Here is a 13750-nt window from a genome sequence, read left to right as displayed (position 1 = left end):
CTTCATCCTAGGTTTGAGAAATGAAGGGGAAAAGGAAGGTGAAACACCACACAGTACAAAAATAAGTGTCAAGTAAAATATCCAGTGAGCACTCCAACAATAAAGATAAGCACCACATAAAAGCCATGGTCTTGAGATAAAAAAAACATGGCAGAGCACATAAAGGAATAAAAGAAAAGAAGAATAAATAAATAAATAAATATAAATGGATACAACAACTTCAATAACCACAAACAAAACAAAAAAATTGACAAAAACTATATAAATAACTAAAAAAATTGTTTTGTGCTTTTTTGCCTCTTTTTTTTTCTTTTTTCTTCCCTCCTGCAAGGGCACAGTAAATATTGGGGTCATTCGAAAAGGAATTCCCTCGGCCTAAGAGATACAGGGTTTCTCCACCCTTGAAGTATATTGTCATGGGATTAACTATAGACTGCCAGGAGCGATTTCTGAGCACATAGCCAGGAGTAACCCTTGAGTGTCAAACAGGTGTGGCCCAAAAACCAAAAAAACAAAACAAAACAAAAAACTTAGAAGGCAACCATGATGAATATCATATTAAATGTGAAATACTAAGACATGTATCTGGCCTCTAAATAAGAGGTCTCAAACTCAATTTACCTAGGGACCGCAGGAGGCAAAATTGAGGTGAGGCAGGGCCGCATAAGGGATTTCGCTTATCGAATATTCGCAATAAAAAATAGCATGAGTAAGAAAAAAATCGCTAAAAATTGCATTAAACATTTTCATACCCCGAACGGAATTGCTCGGGGTATACGAATGTTTAATGAGATTTTTTTCTTACTAATGCGATTTTTATTGCAATTATTTGGTAAGCGAATAATAGTGAATACTGCAATATTTGAAGGCCGGCCTCGGGCCACAAAATGTTGTACGGAGGGCCGCAAATGGCCCGCAGGCCGCGAGTTTGAGATCCCTGCTTTAATACTTCTTGCAAGACTAGTTTCAAAGCTATGAATTCTATGATAAACTGTTGCCTATCCCTTAAACTCTTTATGGTTCCTTCAAATATAAATGTTAATTTAGTGGTATAAAATATTCTTGGTTATATTGAGCTGGAGCAATAGAACAATTGGTAGGGCATTTTCCTTGCATGCAGCAGACCCAGGTTTGATTCCTAGCATCCCATGTGGTTCCCAGAGCCTGCCAGGAGTGATTTCTGAGTGAAGAGCCAGGAGTAACCCCTGAGTGCCACCAGGTATGGCAAAAACAAAACAAAACAAAACATTCTTGGTCATGTGTTTATTTTATTGAATCTCTGTATTATATCTCTCCACTCTCTACTGGGTCTAGACACTCATTTGATAGACCCCTTCCAGAACTCTCTGAGAACTTAAGCTATGAATTGTTCTGATCCTTCTCCATCTTCTCCCAGTGGAAGGAAGTATAACTGTGAACAGTATGAGTTTTGAGAAAGAGCATTCCCATGGTCCTGTATGCTGTCACCTGGTCAGTCATATATGCAGCCATATATTTCAAAACATGTGAAGCTGGGATCATTGAAATAGTGTAAATCAAGTGTGGAGTCTGGACATTCATCTGACCTGGGAAATTGTGACCACCAAGACATTCATACCCATACACGTATGCATGCACTTAAACACAAACATAAAATTAAGCACACATACACACACATACCTCAGAAAGGGCTTGTTAAGTCAAAAGTCCTAAAGACAAACCTTCATGAGAAATTTCTCATGACTGACATGATTAGCCACAACAAGAAGGCACACTTTTCATAGTTAAGATAACATTGACTGCTATTATAAGCAATAGCAAAGAATAATAATGACTCAAACATAAGAGAGGTGTATTTTCTGTTATTGTGAAGTTCAGACATGGTTACCTTTATTAACTTGATTGCTGGATGACCTAGAGTGCCATATTCCTTCCATCTCATACCTACACCTTCCGTAATGAATTTCAAGACTGTCGTGTGTACCTGCACCAAACTACAATCATAGAAAAGAGTATACCGGTTCAAGAAGTTTTATATGCCAGATTTTATGCAAGAAGTTTTATGTGCCAGATCTATGGGTTAAATGGATAGATCCACTTATTTCTGTCACCCAGAACACTTGGACATGAACACATCCAACGTCAAGCTGATTTATAAGTAGAAAAGATAGATTTTACATCAGTCTCCATTGTGTATGTTTACAAGGTAATCACAGATTGAAGAGCAAAAAAAAAAAAAAACACATTGTTTCCCATTTAATCTAAGTCAGGTGTCCCCAAATTACAGCCCAAAGGCCACATGTGACTTGCCAAGGACATTTATCCAGCCCACAGGGGTTTTTGCTGCTGCTGCCTATCCTGCTTAGAGTCCAATCCTGACAACCAGTGCACATGTCTGGGATGTGCACTGCACTCTTCGACTCCCTTCCTTCTCTCTGTCTCTCGACTTCTCCTCTCAGTCTCAGGCAGGAGTCCTCAAACTATGGCCCACCAAAAGCAGGCCCATAGTTTCCATTGAAATACTGGTAAATATGTTGGTTTAACTTGACTTGTTCTTCATTTTACATATTGTGTTTGTTCCCGTTTTGTTTTTTACTTCAAAATAAGATATTTGACGTGTGCATAGGAATTTGTTCATAGTTTTTTTTAACTATAGTCTAGCCCTCCAACGTCTGAGCATCAGTGAAATGCCCCTTGTTTCAAACATTTGAAGATCATTGATTTAATTAAATGAGAATGGTATTAAGCTGTAGAGATAGTGCATGTACCTACATCCACCGCTAGATGGCTCCTATGCCTCTAGAGTCGGCATACTTGGCTTAGAGGTGTTTTTCAGTGAAGCAAGATAAAAGGATTTTCTGGTCATCTGAGCAGGAAGACCAATAATGGGCCTATTCTTTCTGGCTTCACTCAAAGAACAGGCCTGGGCCTGCCTCCACCTCGGGAAGATTAGCAACTAAGAGAAAGAAGTCAGCGCTATTGAGCAGAGCCTGGGGAAGTCCACCACAGGCAGATGTTTAGATCTCGGGCCTGGCTGGAGCCTCAGCAAAGTTCAGTGTTCAATGGGGCACTGCCTCACACCAGCTCTGTTTCATCATCTGTGAAATGGAGATTATAATGTGATTGTGGCTGAATGCAGCTTTCCTGCCTTTTCTAGGATATTCAAAAACACTCTCTGCCTTTGCTCTCATGACAACCTAGTGAGGTAGGCACTAGGCATTGTTGGTCTTTTTTGAAGGACTAAATCAAAATAAAACTTTCCAAGGCAAACTACAGACAGATGAGTTACTTATGCTTCTTTACAGTTTTGGAATGCTTTGCTATCTACAAAATGACACTTTGCCCTGCTCCTCCTCCCTATTCCCCTACAAAGAACACAGATAGGTAATGTTGTCACCCTTTCAGTTCATAGCAAAAAACTTTCTAGGTAGATTTTAGTATGCCTATATTGACAGGAATATGACTGTAATTCATAGTTCTAGAGCCCTTCTTTCAAATAAATTTTCTAGCATCAACTGTAAATACCTTTATTGGTTAAATTGGGGTTGATTTTCTCCCCATTAATGCCACATAAACTATAAATATTTTCATTCTTTTAGGATAGTTTTTATTTACCTTTTTCCTCTCTCTTCAAACATGATATTATAACTTTGGCCAGTATCTTATATTGCAAACCTAAGTACCTTAAAAGAAAAAGGGAAAAGTGGCATCCATAAAGACAGACCAGGGACTGGAAGGGAAACTAAAAACATTGGTGAAGGGAAGGTGACACTGGTGAAGAAACAATTTAAGAGACCAAGGAACTAAGTCAGACTTGAAATGAATAATTTCATTATATTATTCACACATCATTTTATTATTCATAATCCAGGTGTTAGAAATAAGATACAGACTATTATTTACAAGTCATCTATGGATATGGCCCTTTGATAGAATTTTTATATAACCAAAGGCCAAGAATAGAAATTAATTGTATTCCCAGATGAGAAAATCAGCACTTTAAAAGGCTCAATAACTATCAGTGCCATAGCTGGTAAAAGAGCAGAAGCAGAATGCAAAGCCATTCAGCTAGGGTTTCTGACCAATGCAATATAACATTCATCATCCCAGGTCTGCAGAACTGCTGCAGCTATAAAGAATTACCAATCTTCCCCCTGTTTTCCAACGTGCTCTCTGGTGCTGCTGGCTGAATGGTTTGCTGGTCAGAGAAAGGCTCATCTTTGAAATCCTGCCTTGCTTCCTGTTTCCTCACGCCTTTGTGTGGACAAGAATGGCTTTTCCTACAATGATCTGGCAGCAAACCATGCATGACCTGAGCCTGTGCCAAGGTGATTCAGATTCTGGCCAAGTTCTGGGCTACTGTTCAAATGCATCTAGAGTTTCTCTGGGCCACTGGGATCCCCTGCCATGCATTGAAATCCTTTTGTTATGGACAGAATTGATTGAGAGATTGGATTTTGAGCAACGCTGCCTGCCCAAGACTGAAGTACAGAACTCCCTGACAGACATAAAGCTGACCACCCACCCACCCACTGTTGGCCCTTATAGAAGGAGGCTCCTTCTCATCAGTAGTGGACCAGACAAGCAGGAACACTGGAGAGACACATGCTTCTGCCCCAGTGCAGCAGCAGAGGCTGCAAATCCTTTGTGAGAGATTTGCTTTGTCTTCAAGGGCAAAGGCTCACTCTGCCATTGCTCCTTTAGGAACCAGCTCATGTGAAGGGACCAGTTAGTCACGGATTCCAAGTCATTGTGGGGAGGTGGGGCGTTTTCAGTGCCAGAGTGTCCAGTGACCTTTTAAATGCTGAGATTAAAATCCTGGCCCTTCTAAAGCTTTCCTCACTGGATGCAGAAATGGGAGGAGGCTGGAGGTTCTAGCTCTATGCTGATGATTCTTTGTGCAATAATGGTCTTACCATTTCATTGCATTTTCGATTTTAGAGGCTTCAGTTTACAGGTAGAGGTGCTCAGGGGCTACTCCTTGCTTTGTGCCCTCAGCAGTGTTAAGTGAGCTGACCACTGAGTGCCAAGAATCACGACCAGAACTCCTATATGCAAAACATTCGTTCAGCCTGCTGAGCTGTATCTCTGGCACAACAGTTGCAATGTTAAAAGATCCCTTAGGAGCCAGAATGATAGTGCAGCCAATAGGACACTTGCTTTATGTGCCTCCAACCCAGGTTCAATTCAGTATCTTATATGGTTCCCTGAGCCTATTACAAGTGATCTCTGAAAACAGAGCCAATTGTCAGTCCTGAGAATTGCTGAGTGTGGTGTAGCCACCCAAAAAGGGGGAAAGGGGCTTTCATAGATGTCCATGTGTCTGTCAATGTAGCCACATGTGATATCATTATTACCATTTGACAGAAGAGAAAATTGGGAGTCTAATAATCTGTTGAGAACACACAGCAATAAGCAAGCCACATGAAATAATATTCAACTCTCTTTGACTACAAGTGCTCCAGGAACTCCCTTCAATATCTAGACCAGGGGTCTCAAACTCAATTTACCTGGGGGCCGCAGAAGGCAAAGTCGGGTGATCCTTGAGTGCAAAGTCAGTAGTAAGCCTTGAACATTGGGGGGGGGGGGGTGACCCAAACAACTAAAACAAAACAAAACAAAACAAAAAGATTCCTCTAGAGTAAGGCCACAAATGTTTTACGGAGGGCTGCAAATGGCCCATAGGCCATGAGTTTGAGACCACTGATCTAGACAGTCTAATTCACAGGAACCAAATAACAGCAGTGCCTACTCAGAGAATAGAATTTCTTTTCTATTCACAAAAGTTGCCAGCTATACTGGAACCAGTGTAGGAAGAGAAATGAAGGTTAAGGCTAAAATTAAAGGGCAACATTGTCACTTCAGCTGGAGATACAGCTGACATAGGGTTCAAGAGACAATATGGGATGTGAGGGATAGAACCTAAGTCAGCCACATGCAAGGCAAGTGCCCTATCTTCTGTACTGTCTTTCCTATCTCGTGATCTCTTTTTATAAGGGTACTACCCCACTCATAAAGACTCAGTTCTCATGAACTGAAAAGATGGTACAATAGTAAAAGCACTTACCTTGTACGCAACTGACCCAGGTTTAATCCCTGATTTCCACCAGGAGTGATCCTTGAGCATAGAGCCAGGAGTAATCCCTGAGCATAGCCAGGTGTAGTCCTAACCCCTTCTCCCTCAAAGTAATTGAATAAGCAAAATTTAATTTAAAAAAAAAAACTGTACTCTCATGTCCAAATTGCCTCCCAAACCACTGCTCTAAATACCACATTGGAAAGTAAGACTTCAAGATGTGTATTTGAAAGATATTTCAATACTAATAATATTTGTTTATAGCATCTATAGTTCAAGGAAAGACTTGAAATAGAAAATTCAAGTAGATCCTAAAGTTAGAGAAAAGGAAACTTCAATGGTTCTGGGATCACAAATGCCCTGGTAATCTTGGGATCTTGTTTCAAGAAAGAGCATTTTCCCTGGTGCTCATGGAACCTGAGCTGTACCAATAAACGTGATCTTCTGAGTATGACCAGTTTCCAGTCATGACTCCTAGTGCCACACTACTACCACACTTTCATAAAAATTTAAATAAGAAAACATCACCTTCTTTGGGTATAGTTTAGTAGCACTAAAATAAGCATGGATTGGATTTTAATTTCTATTTTTGACTGAGCAAGATCTATGAAATATGGGTTGTACAAATCTGTGACTCTGAGTTGCATGATAAGCAATGACAGGAACAGATATATCAGGTCCAAGTTCCAGACTAACTTGAATAGAAAGCCATACTGGATCCTCTTCCTAAATATGTCTTTCAGACAATATAACCTCCCAGGATAGGAATCCCCAGGATTTTGGTTTAATGAAATCAGAAATACAGATCTGGTTGATACACACATAATTCCTACCTTATACAGTGTAAGCTCCCTGCCCACTATGTTATTGCTCTTACCCTAACTCCATATCTTTTTTGATGAGCACATAAACAGAATCCACATTGACTTCTCATAAAGATCATCTCACTCAGATGTGATTGTTATCCATTTCTGCCAGTAAAACAATTGTCTAAGTAAATGATTGGTCTGAGGCAAACGAGTTAGCTTAGGTGTGTGAACCTAAATGAAAATCCTTCCTTCTTAGACTTCTATCCACAAGTAACAATGAAGACAAAAAAAAAATTTCCAAGCATAGGCCTTTATAAGAAATTAGATAAGGTCACTTATGTAAACATGCCAGGTACCCCACAGATGCTGCTATGTGTCCTAGAAAATAGTTTTCACTTAATAGCAAATTTAATTTTTATTGTCAGATTTCCAAAGTGAAGAGATCATTCTTTTAATATAGGGTAGCCCCACAGCATAGACTTATTACTCCACCAATATTTATAGTAGTGAGGATAAAGGACTCCTACTGATCAGACAACTAGGAGTTTTTGGGAAACAGAACAAAGCCTCATCAGAGAAGGTCAGAAAGGTCTTGGTGTTAGGCCCCTTGGAGATCCACATCTTGCATTTATTTTTTGCTTTCAGCTAATTATCTAGTCTGTCTGAGACTCATTAGATTAAAAAAGCACTCATCTCCCAAGAGTTTAAAGACTCAGTAAGTGGGTTTTGAGCTTAGCTCTGGCCAACAGAAACTTATGCAGCTTGGTGGTATCCAAACTGTTGAAAAAGTCACAAGAAAAATGCCAGAAGAAAGATACCTTGCTTTATTAGAGAAGGTAAGGGAGAGGGAAATTAAGAAACAGACACTGACATGACACAATAGCCTTAGTAATAGTCACAGGGTTATTAATGTTTTCCTACTGTGCAATTCTATTCTGGATTGTGCTCACAATAAAGTAGTTTAGATAAATTAAATGATTGTTGAATAATATTCTGGTAACATAAGGTAATCCATCACTTTTCACCACTTTGAAAGAAATTCAATAGACAACAAGTTTCTGTAGCTGCAAAAGTTCTTTTCATTGTTAAGGAGACTTATTGCTCTATTTCCTGTGGTGTTTGCTTAAAAAAGGCTTTATTGAAAAGGGGATTCAATGATAGTGCTTAATGTTGTCTGCTAGGGCTGACTCCTCACCTCCCACCCCACCCCACCCCCAATTCCTTTCTGAAAATAACCGCACTTTTGATTCGTACATTAACAGAAATTTTAAAATCTTTTGCATAGACACTGGGGCTTGGATTTTCTCACATAGAAATAGTTTTATTATATTTTGTCTGTTTGGATCTCTGTAACATAAACAGAAAGTAATGCGTCTTACTTTCAGCAGCCTGACTTTGTGGTCATTCCCCCCAAGTTTTCAGTCCGCAGAAAAGAAAGCCCCTTTCTTGAGTCATTACTCCCCACCAGCCTGTCCTTCTATGTCCTTCAACTCTGCTGAGAATGTCATCCAGGTGCCCTTTCCCTCACATTCAAGACTGTGTAATGCATTTCTTTGACTTTTCTCCAAATCTATCAGTTCAAGTCAAACTTCTTGCTACCGGGCCCATTTAGTTTCTATTTTTTAATCAGAACTGCCTTTCATAACAGATGCTTGTGATAACTTGACTCATTATTCCCTTCCCTGGGGAGAGTGTGGTTGGTGTGGATCCCACATGTAGAAACCACTTCTAAATGCATATAAACTGTGACACATAGACACATATAAACTGTGTCTGCAGAGGTAATCAAGCATCGAAGTGACTTCCAAGGTTCTTTAGAGATTTCTCTAAATCTCTGAGCTACCTAGCAAGTCATGCTCACTGTGCAGGCGAGAAGTGGAGATTCACCACTTCCAGGACAGTAGGTCTCAGTTTGACAAATTAAAGCTACCTGCATTTGACTTGCAACAAAAACTGAAAGGGGAAACTAGAGGTGAGAGAAAAAGATGAAAAGTGGCATTGAAAAAAGGATAGAGAGGAGAAGGAGCAGAAAGGGATTAAAAAGAGGATAGATTTTACTCAAACACGGGGTCCGCAGTGGGCCAACTCACAGGTCGGGACAGTTAACAACCCCAAAAAAGGCAAAAGGCCACATGAAATATCGGTCCCCTAAGGAAGAAAAGGACCCAATAACATGTCTCAGTACCGTTCTTTTCAGTATAGACTTTAATTCATAACGCACTGGGATGATGGAGGTGGGAAGAAAGAGTCCAGGTCACCGTTTGCAAGGACAAGGACACGAAATACACTGACCTTATGCAGAAAAGAGACACAGCATGGGGATGGGGGTGTCACACAACCCCGGACCGTCCTGCCATCCCCACCCTCGTTCCCTGAACCCCACCTAGGTTTCTTGCCAAGTCCGATCCGGCAAGAACCTAACAATAGAACTGTTTTTTGTTTGTTTGTGATTACCAGCCACCCACCCCAAACTCCCGCCTTCCACTCCAGCGGTGACGCTTCTCGGGGCGGCTTTTTCAAATCGGGGTTCGACTCTGCAAGCATTTCCCACGACAGGGTGGAGGATGGAGGGGAGGCGGCCGCCTTCGCACTCAGTCCCGGCGGGCCTCCTCCTCCCGGGGCGCCCCATCCCACACCCCGTCGTGCCTCCAGAGCCCCTCGTAAGCCGAGCGGCTGTAGGCAGCGCCCAACTCAAACAAGCCCTGCTGGGGCGGCGGAGGCGCAGAGACCGCGCAGTCCGCGAAGAAGGGGGCGAACGCGGCCAAGAGCCCCGCGCCCTCCTCGGAGCCCGGGGAGTCGGTGGCGGCGGCGGCGTAGGGGGGACGCAAGGGCTCGTTCAAGGTCAAAGCGCCGCGGAGGGGCGCGGATGCGGGGAGCGGCTTCTTGCTGGCGGGGCAGCCCGGTGCGCTCCAGGCTTCGGGGTACAGGAGGCTCCCGGGCAGAGCGGGCGACGGCTCGAAGAGGCCGGGCTCCAGCTCGGGACCCCGCAGCAGGGCGGCTCCGGGTGCGAACACGTCGAGGGGCTCGGCGGCCAGCAGGGCGCTGGCTTCGGAAGCGGCACCGTAGTCGGAGCCCAGCAGCTCGAAGAACTCCGTCTCCGCGCCCTTCTCCAGGTCGCTCAGGCTCACCCCCGGGGCTCCCATCGGGGCACCCGCCCGGGACGGCTCGGTGAAGAAGGACGGGGGCAGGTTGCGGGCTCGCAGCGGGACTTTCCGGGCTCCGGGAGCCGCCGCGGCCCCGAGGGGACGGGCACCGTCGGCACCCGCGTCCGACCCGCCGAGCCCGCTGGCTGCCGCGGCCACGGCTCCTCCAGCCGGCTCGGCGCGCCCCGGAGCGGGGCGCAGGGAGTCGAAGAGCGCGGCCAGACTGCGACTCTGCAGGCTGGCAGCCGCCGCCTGGGACGCGTCCCTCCGCGGGCCCGTCTTGCCGTGTCCCGGGGCCCCGACGGGCCCGGCGACGGGCGGCCGCTTGGCCGATGAGTCCGAAGCGCCCGGGGACGGCGGGCCCGGGAGCTGCGCGCCCATGAGGCCGCTGCAGCGCTTGATCTGCTTCTGGAGGTACTTGCGGTGGTTCACCTTGCGCTTGGACTTGCCCGGCTTGTCCAGGGCCAGCTTGATGTTGCTGGACGCCGAGTCGATGAAGCTCAGGAGGTCGCGGGTGGCTTCGCGCCCGTCCCCGCCCTGGTCGGGGCCCTGGTCCAGCAGCGCGCTGGCCGGCGTGGCGAGCTCGTCGTCCTCGAAGCAGCAACCCGGGTCCAGGGCTCCGAAGGCGCCGCCGAGCGCGTCCGAGGCCGCCCCGAACCCGAAGGGGACGAAGGGGTGCGTGCTGGGGAGCGCCGCTTGCACCGCCATCGCCGGGGCTCCCCGGCCGCCCGCGCGCAGCCCCGCCGCGGCTCCAGCCTGGAGCTTCCTCCGGGCTCCGGCGCAGCTAACGGTTCAGCCTCCCGGGGGAGCTCATTAGGTCTAGGGAGCGCCCGGCCGGGGAGGGGGCGATCGCTGCGACCGCCCGGGTGGTGGGGGAAAGGGCGGTGCTTACGCGGGGGCGGGGAGCGGGGCTCGCTTTGGCCCCGGCTCAAGCCCCTTAACCCCTTCGTCTCCCTTGGCGATTCTTCTGGCCAGTCCCACCGCACCTCACCCGGGCAAGGAAGAGAGATCTTGATCCTCGGCTTCCAGCCCCATGGCACAACCTGACCTGGGCGCTAGAGCTCTGACGTGAGAGTTCAGACCTAGCACAGCTAACAGTAGTAGGAGTGATGCCTGAGCTGCGATGGTGTGTTGGTTCATATAATTGGTTTTTGGGTCACACCTGGCTATGCTATATATTATATAATATATTAATATATATTATTTGGTTTTAGTATTGGTTCTCATATATGTGTGTGTATATATATATATATATATATATATATATATATATATATATATATATATATATATATATATATATATATATGTTTTTGGGTCACACCTGGCTATGTTCAGGGGTTACTCCTGTTTCTGCGCTCAGAAATTACCCCTGGCAGGCTCAGGGGACCATATGGGATGCCGGGATTGGAACCACGGTCGGTCCTGGGTTGGCCGCATGCAAGGCAAACTCCCTACCGCTGTCCTATCTCCCCGGCCTCTCTCCAATATTTTTTAAGACTGGAAATATTGAGTGACCAAGATGCTCAGAGTTGGAGAGAAGTTTACTGAAAAGTAGGGAAAAAAAAAGGGGGGGGGAATTCTCCAGGCAGGAAGAACTTAGTATAGGACTAAGCTATGGCTCATTTTGTGTAGAGATTTATAAGAAAACTGGGTCTTTGTCTTACTTCCATGTGATAAGAATATTATACAATGCAGAAAAGGCATCGGCACTTTTATGCTCATAATAGTAATAGTTACAATAGGCATAATCTAGAAACAATCCAAGTGCCCCAGAACAGATGAGTAGATAAAGAAAATATGGTACAGTGGAACACTACGAAGCCATTAGGGAAAATGAAGTCACGACGTTTGCTTATAGAGGGATCAACATGGAAAGTATCATGCTCAATGAAAATAAGTCAGAGAAAGAGGGCAGATGTGGAATGATTGCGCTGCAGAACATAAAAATAATAGTCTGAGAACAATAACCAACTATAGAAACAAGGGCTAAGAGAACTGGTACATGGTAGGAAGCTTGCTACAAAAGTGGAGGTAGTGCATTTAGGACAAAGAAGGCACCATTATAATGATGGTTGGAAAGGATACTCTGGACAAGAATTGGGAGCTGAAAGGCGGTAAAATGGGATGCATATACTCTTTCAGTAACAGCAGTGCAAACCACGGTGCCCTTGTCTTACATACAGAAATAGTGAATATATTCCTTTACATATCTTCTCTATGACAGTGTTCATCAGGATCCAGTAAGATTGCACATTTAAAGACTGAGCTAAAATGGTCTCTAAATAAATAACTATAATTTAGTTGTCATTTACATGGGGAATGTACACCCTACCTCTTGAAAAACCTTATCTGTTGGCCATCTTTATCAGGACATAGGACTCGTTTTGAGTATCCTTAAGGCACAACTCAATGAAAAAAGGCCTAATGTCTCTCCTCATTGAGAAGATGAAGTAGACTGAACCCAAACTCACCCAAAGTTTAATTGCTGAATTAAACCTTTTCACTTTTAATTTCAAATTGTTCAGTTACCTGGTATCTTCCACTTGGGTAACACCCAGAATGTGATCTGTCCTAATTGAACTGTATACACTTTATTATGGGGACAGTTTGACTTTTCTTATTCTGGGGACATTTCTCGGTTTTTCAAGTATGCCTGTTGCTGCACTGTATTTCACCCCTCAAGTTTGGGAGCCACTTCCCCTCCACTTCCCATTTTAGTTGAGACTATTTCATAGACCTCCAGTATGCAGCAAGTGCCTGTGAATTCTGTTTTTATCTTTTTTCAGTGGTAACCCAAGACAGAAAAATTGCATACGATTACATTTAATTAGTCTTTTCCATTGGAAAAAGTCCTTTGTAATTCCCAGCTCTAACATGATCATAATTAAAAATAAAGGATAATGAAAATATTTATCTGTAAAAGTCTTCTCATTTCCAGTTAATGGACATTCTAAGCATCAAAGCTGATTTAGTCAGATGAGGGCAGGTTTAAATTCTGGTCTTCTTGATAGGAGAGACCATTGGACAAATCATTTCCTCTACCTATAGCTCACTTACATCATTTGAAAAAGAGAATGGATAGACTATTAGTGAAGTTACATAACACACAAATAGTACCTCCGGTCCTACTTTGTTTTCATCTGCCCAATATTGATCATTTCAGTTTCTTATAGTTGTAACATCTGTAAAAAAGCTTCTGGCACAAAATAGCAGAATAACAAATGCCTGTATTTTTTTTCTTTGGTTTTTGGCCACACCCATTTGATGCTCAGGGATTACTCCTGGCTATGCACTCAGAAATCGCCCCTGGCTTGGGGGGACCATATGGGACGCCAGGGGATGGAACCGCGGTGGTCCGTCCTATGCTAACGCTTGCAAGGCAGACCCTTACCTCTAGCGCCGCCTTCCCGGCCCCAAATGCCTGTATTTTTAAAGACTATCACCATACTTGAGGACTGTAAAAATTTAGGAAAAGGCAATATAATAAAGTATTAGGAATCCCAAAATATTGAGATTAAAATTAAATAAATTATTTTTTACCTACCCATTTTGAATATAGACGTTTATTAACCTTTTGCACTTCAGTGCTCCATCTGGAAAAGAGAATAATATGAGCCTAACAATTGTTACTATCAATGGGATGATGAAAGTGGAAGTTCTTTGTCAACCATAAAACTCTATTTACAAATAGAAAATATTTTGGCTTCGTAGTACTACAACCCAATTTACAAAAATGATCA

The 13750-nt window shown here is 43.9% G+C and overlaps 1 protein-coding gene across 1 annotated transcript; it reads right to left on the bottom strand.

Annotated features, from left to right (window-relative positions):
- Positions 1-9264: 9264 nt before the first annotated feature.
- FAM181B (family with sequence similarity 181 member B) lies at positions 9265-10825 on the bottom strand. Its single transcript, XM_049780053.1, has one exon. The coding sequence runs from the start codon at positions 10713-10715 to the stop codon at positions 9456-9458; it is 1260 nt and encodes a 419-aa protein (XP_049636010.1). The 5' UTR covers positions 10716-10825; the 3' UTR covers positions 9265-9455.
- Positions 10826-13750: the final 2925 nt, after the last annotated feature.

The sequence above is a fragment of the Suncus etruscus genome, chromosome 9 (genome assembly GCF_024139225.1).
Source record: "Suncus etruscus isolate mSunEtr1 chromosome 9, mSunEtr1.pri.cur, whole genome shotgun sequence".
In the NCBI taxonomy this organism is placed as follows: Eukaryota; Metazoa; Chordata; class Mammalia; order Eulipotyphla; family Soricidae; genus Suncus; species Suncus etruscus.
The sequence above is the reverse complement of the archived record's forward strand: the minus strand, read 5'-3'. Positions and strand labels throughout refer to the sequence as shown.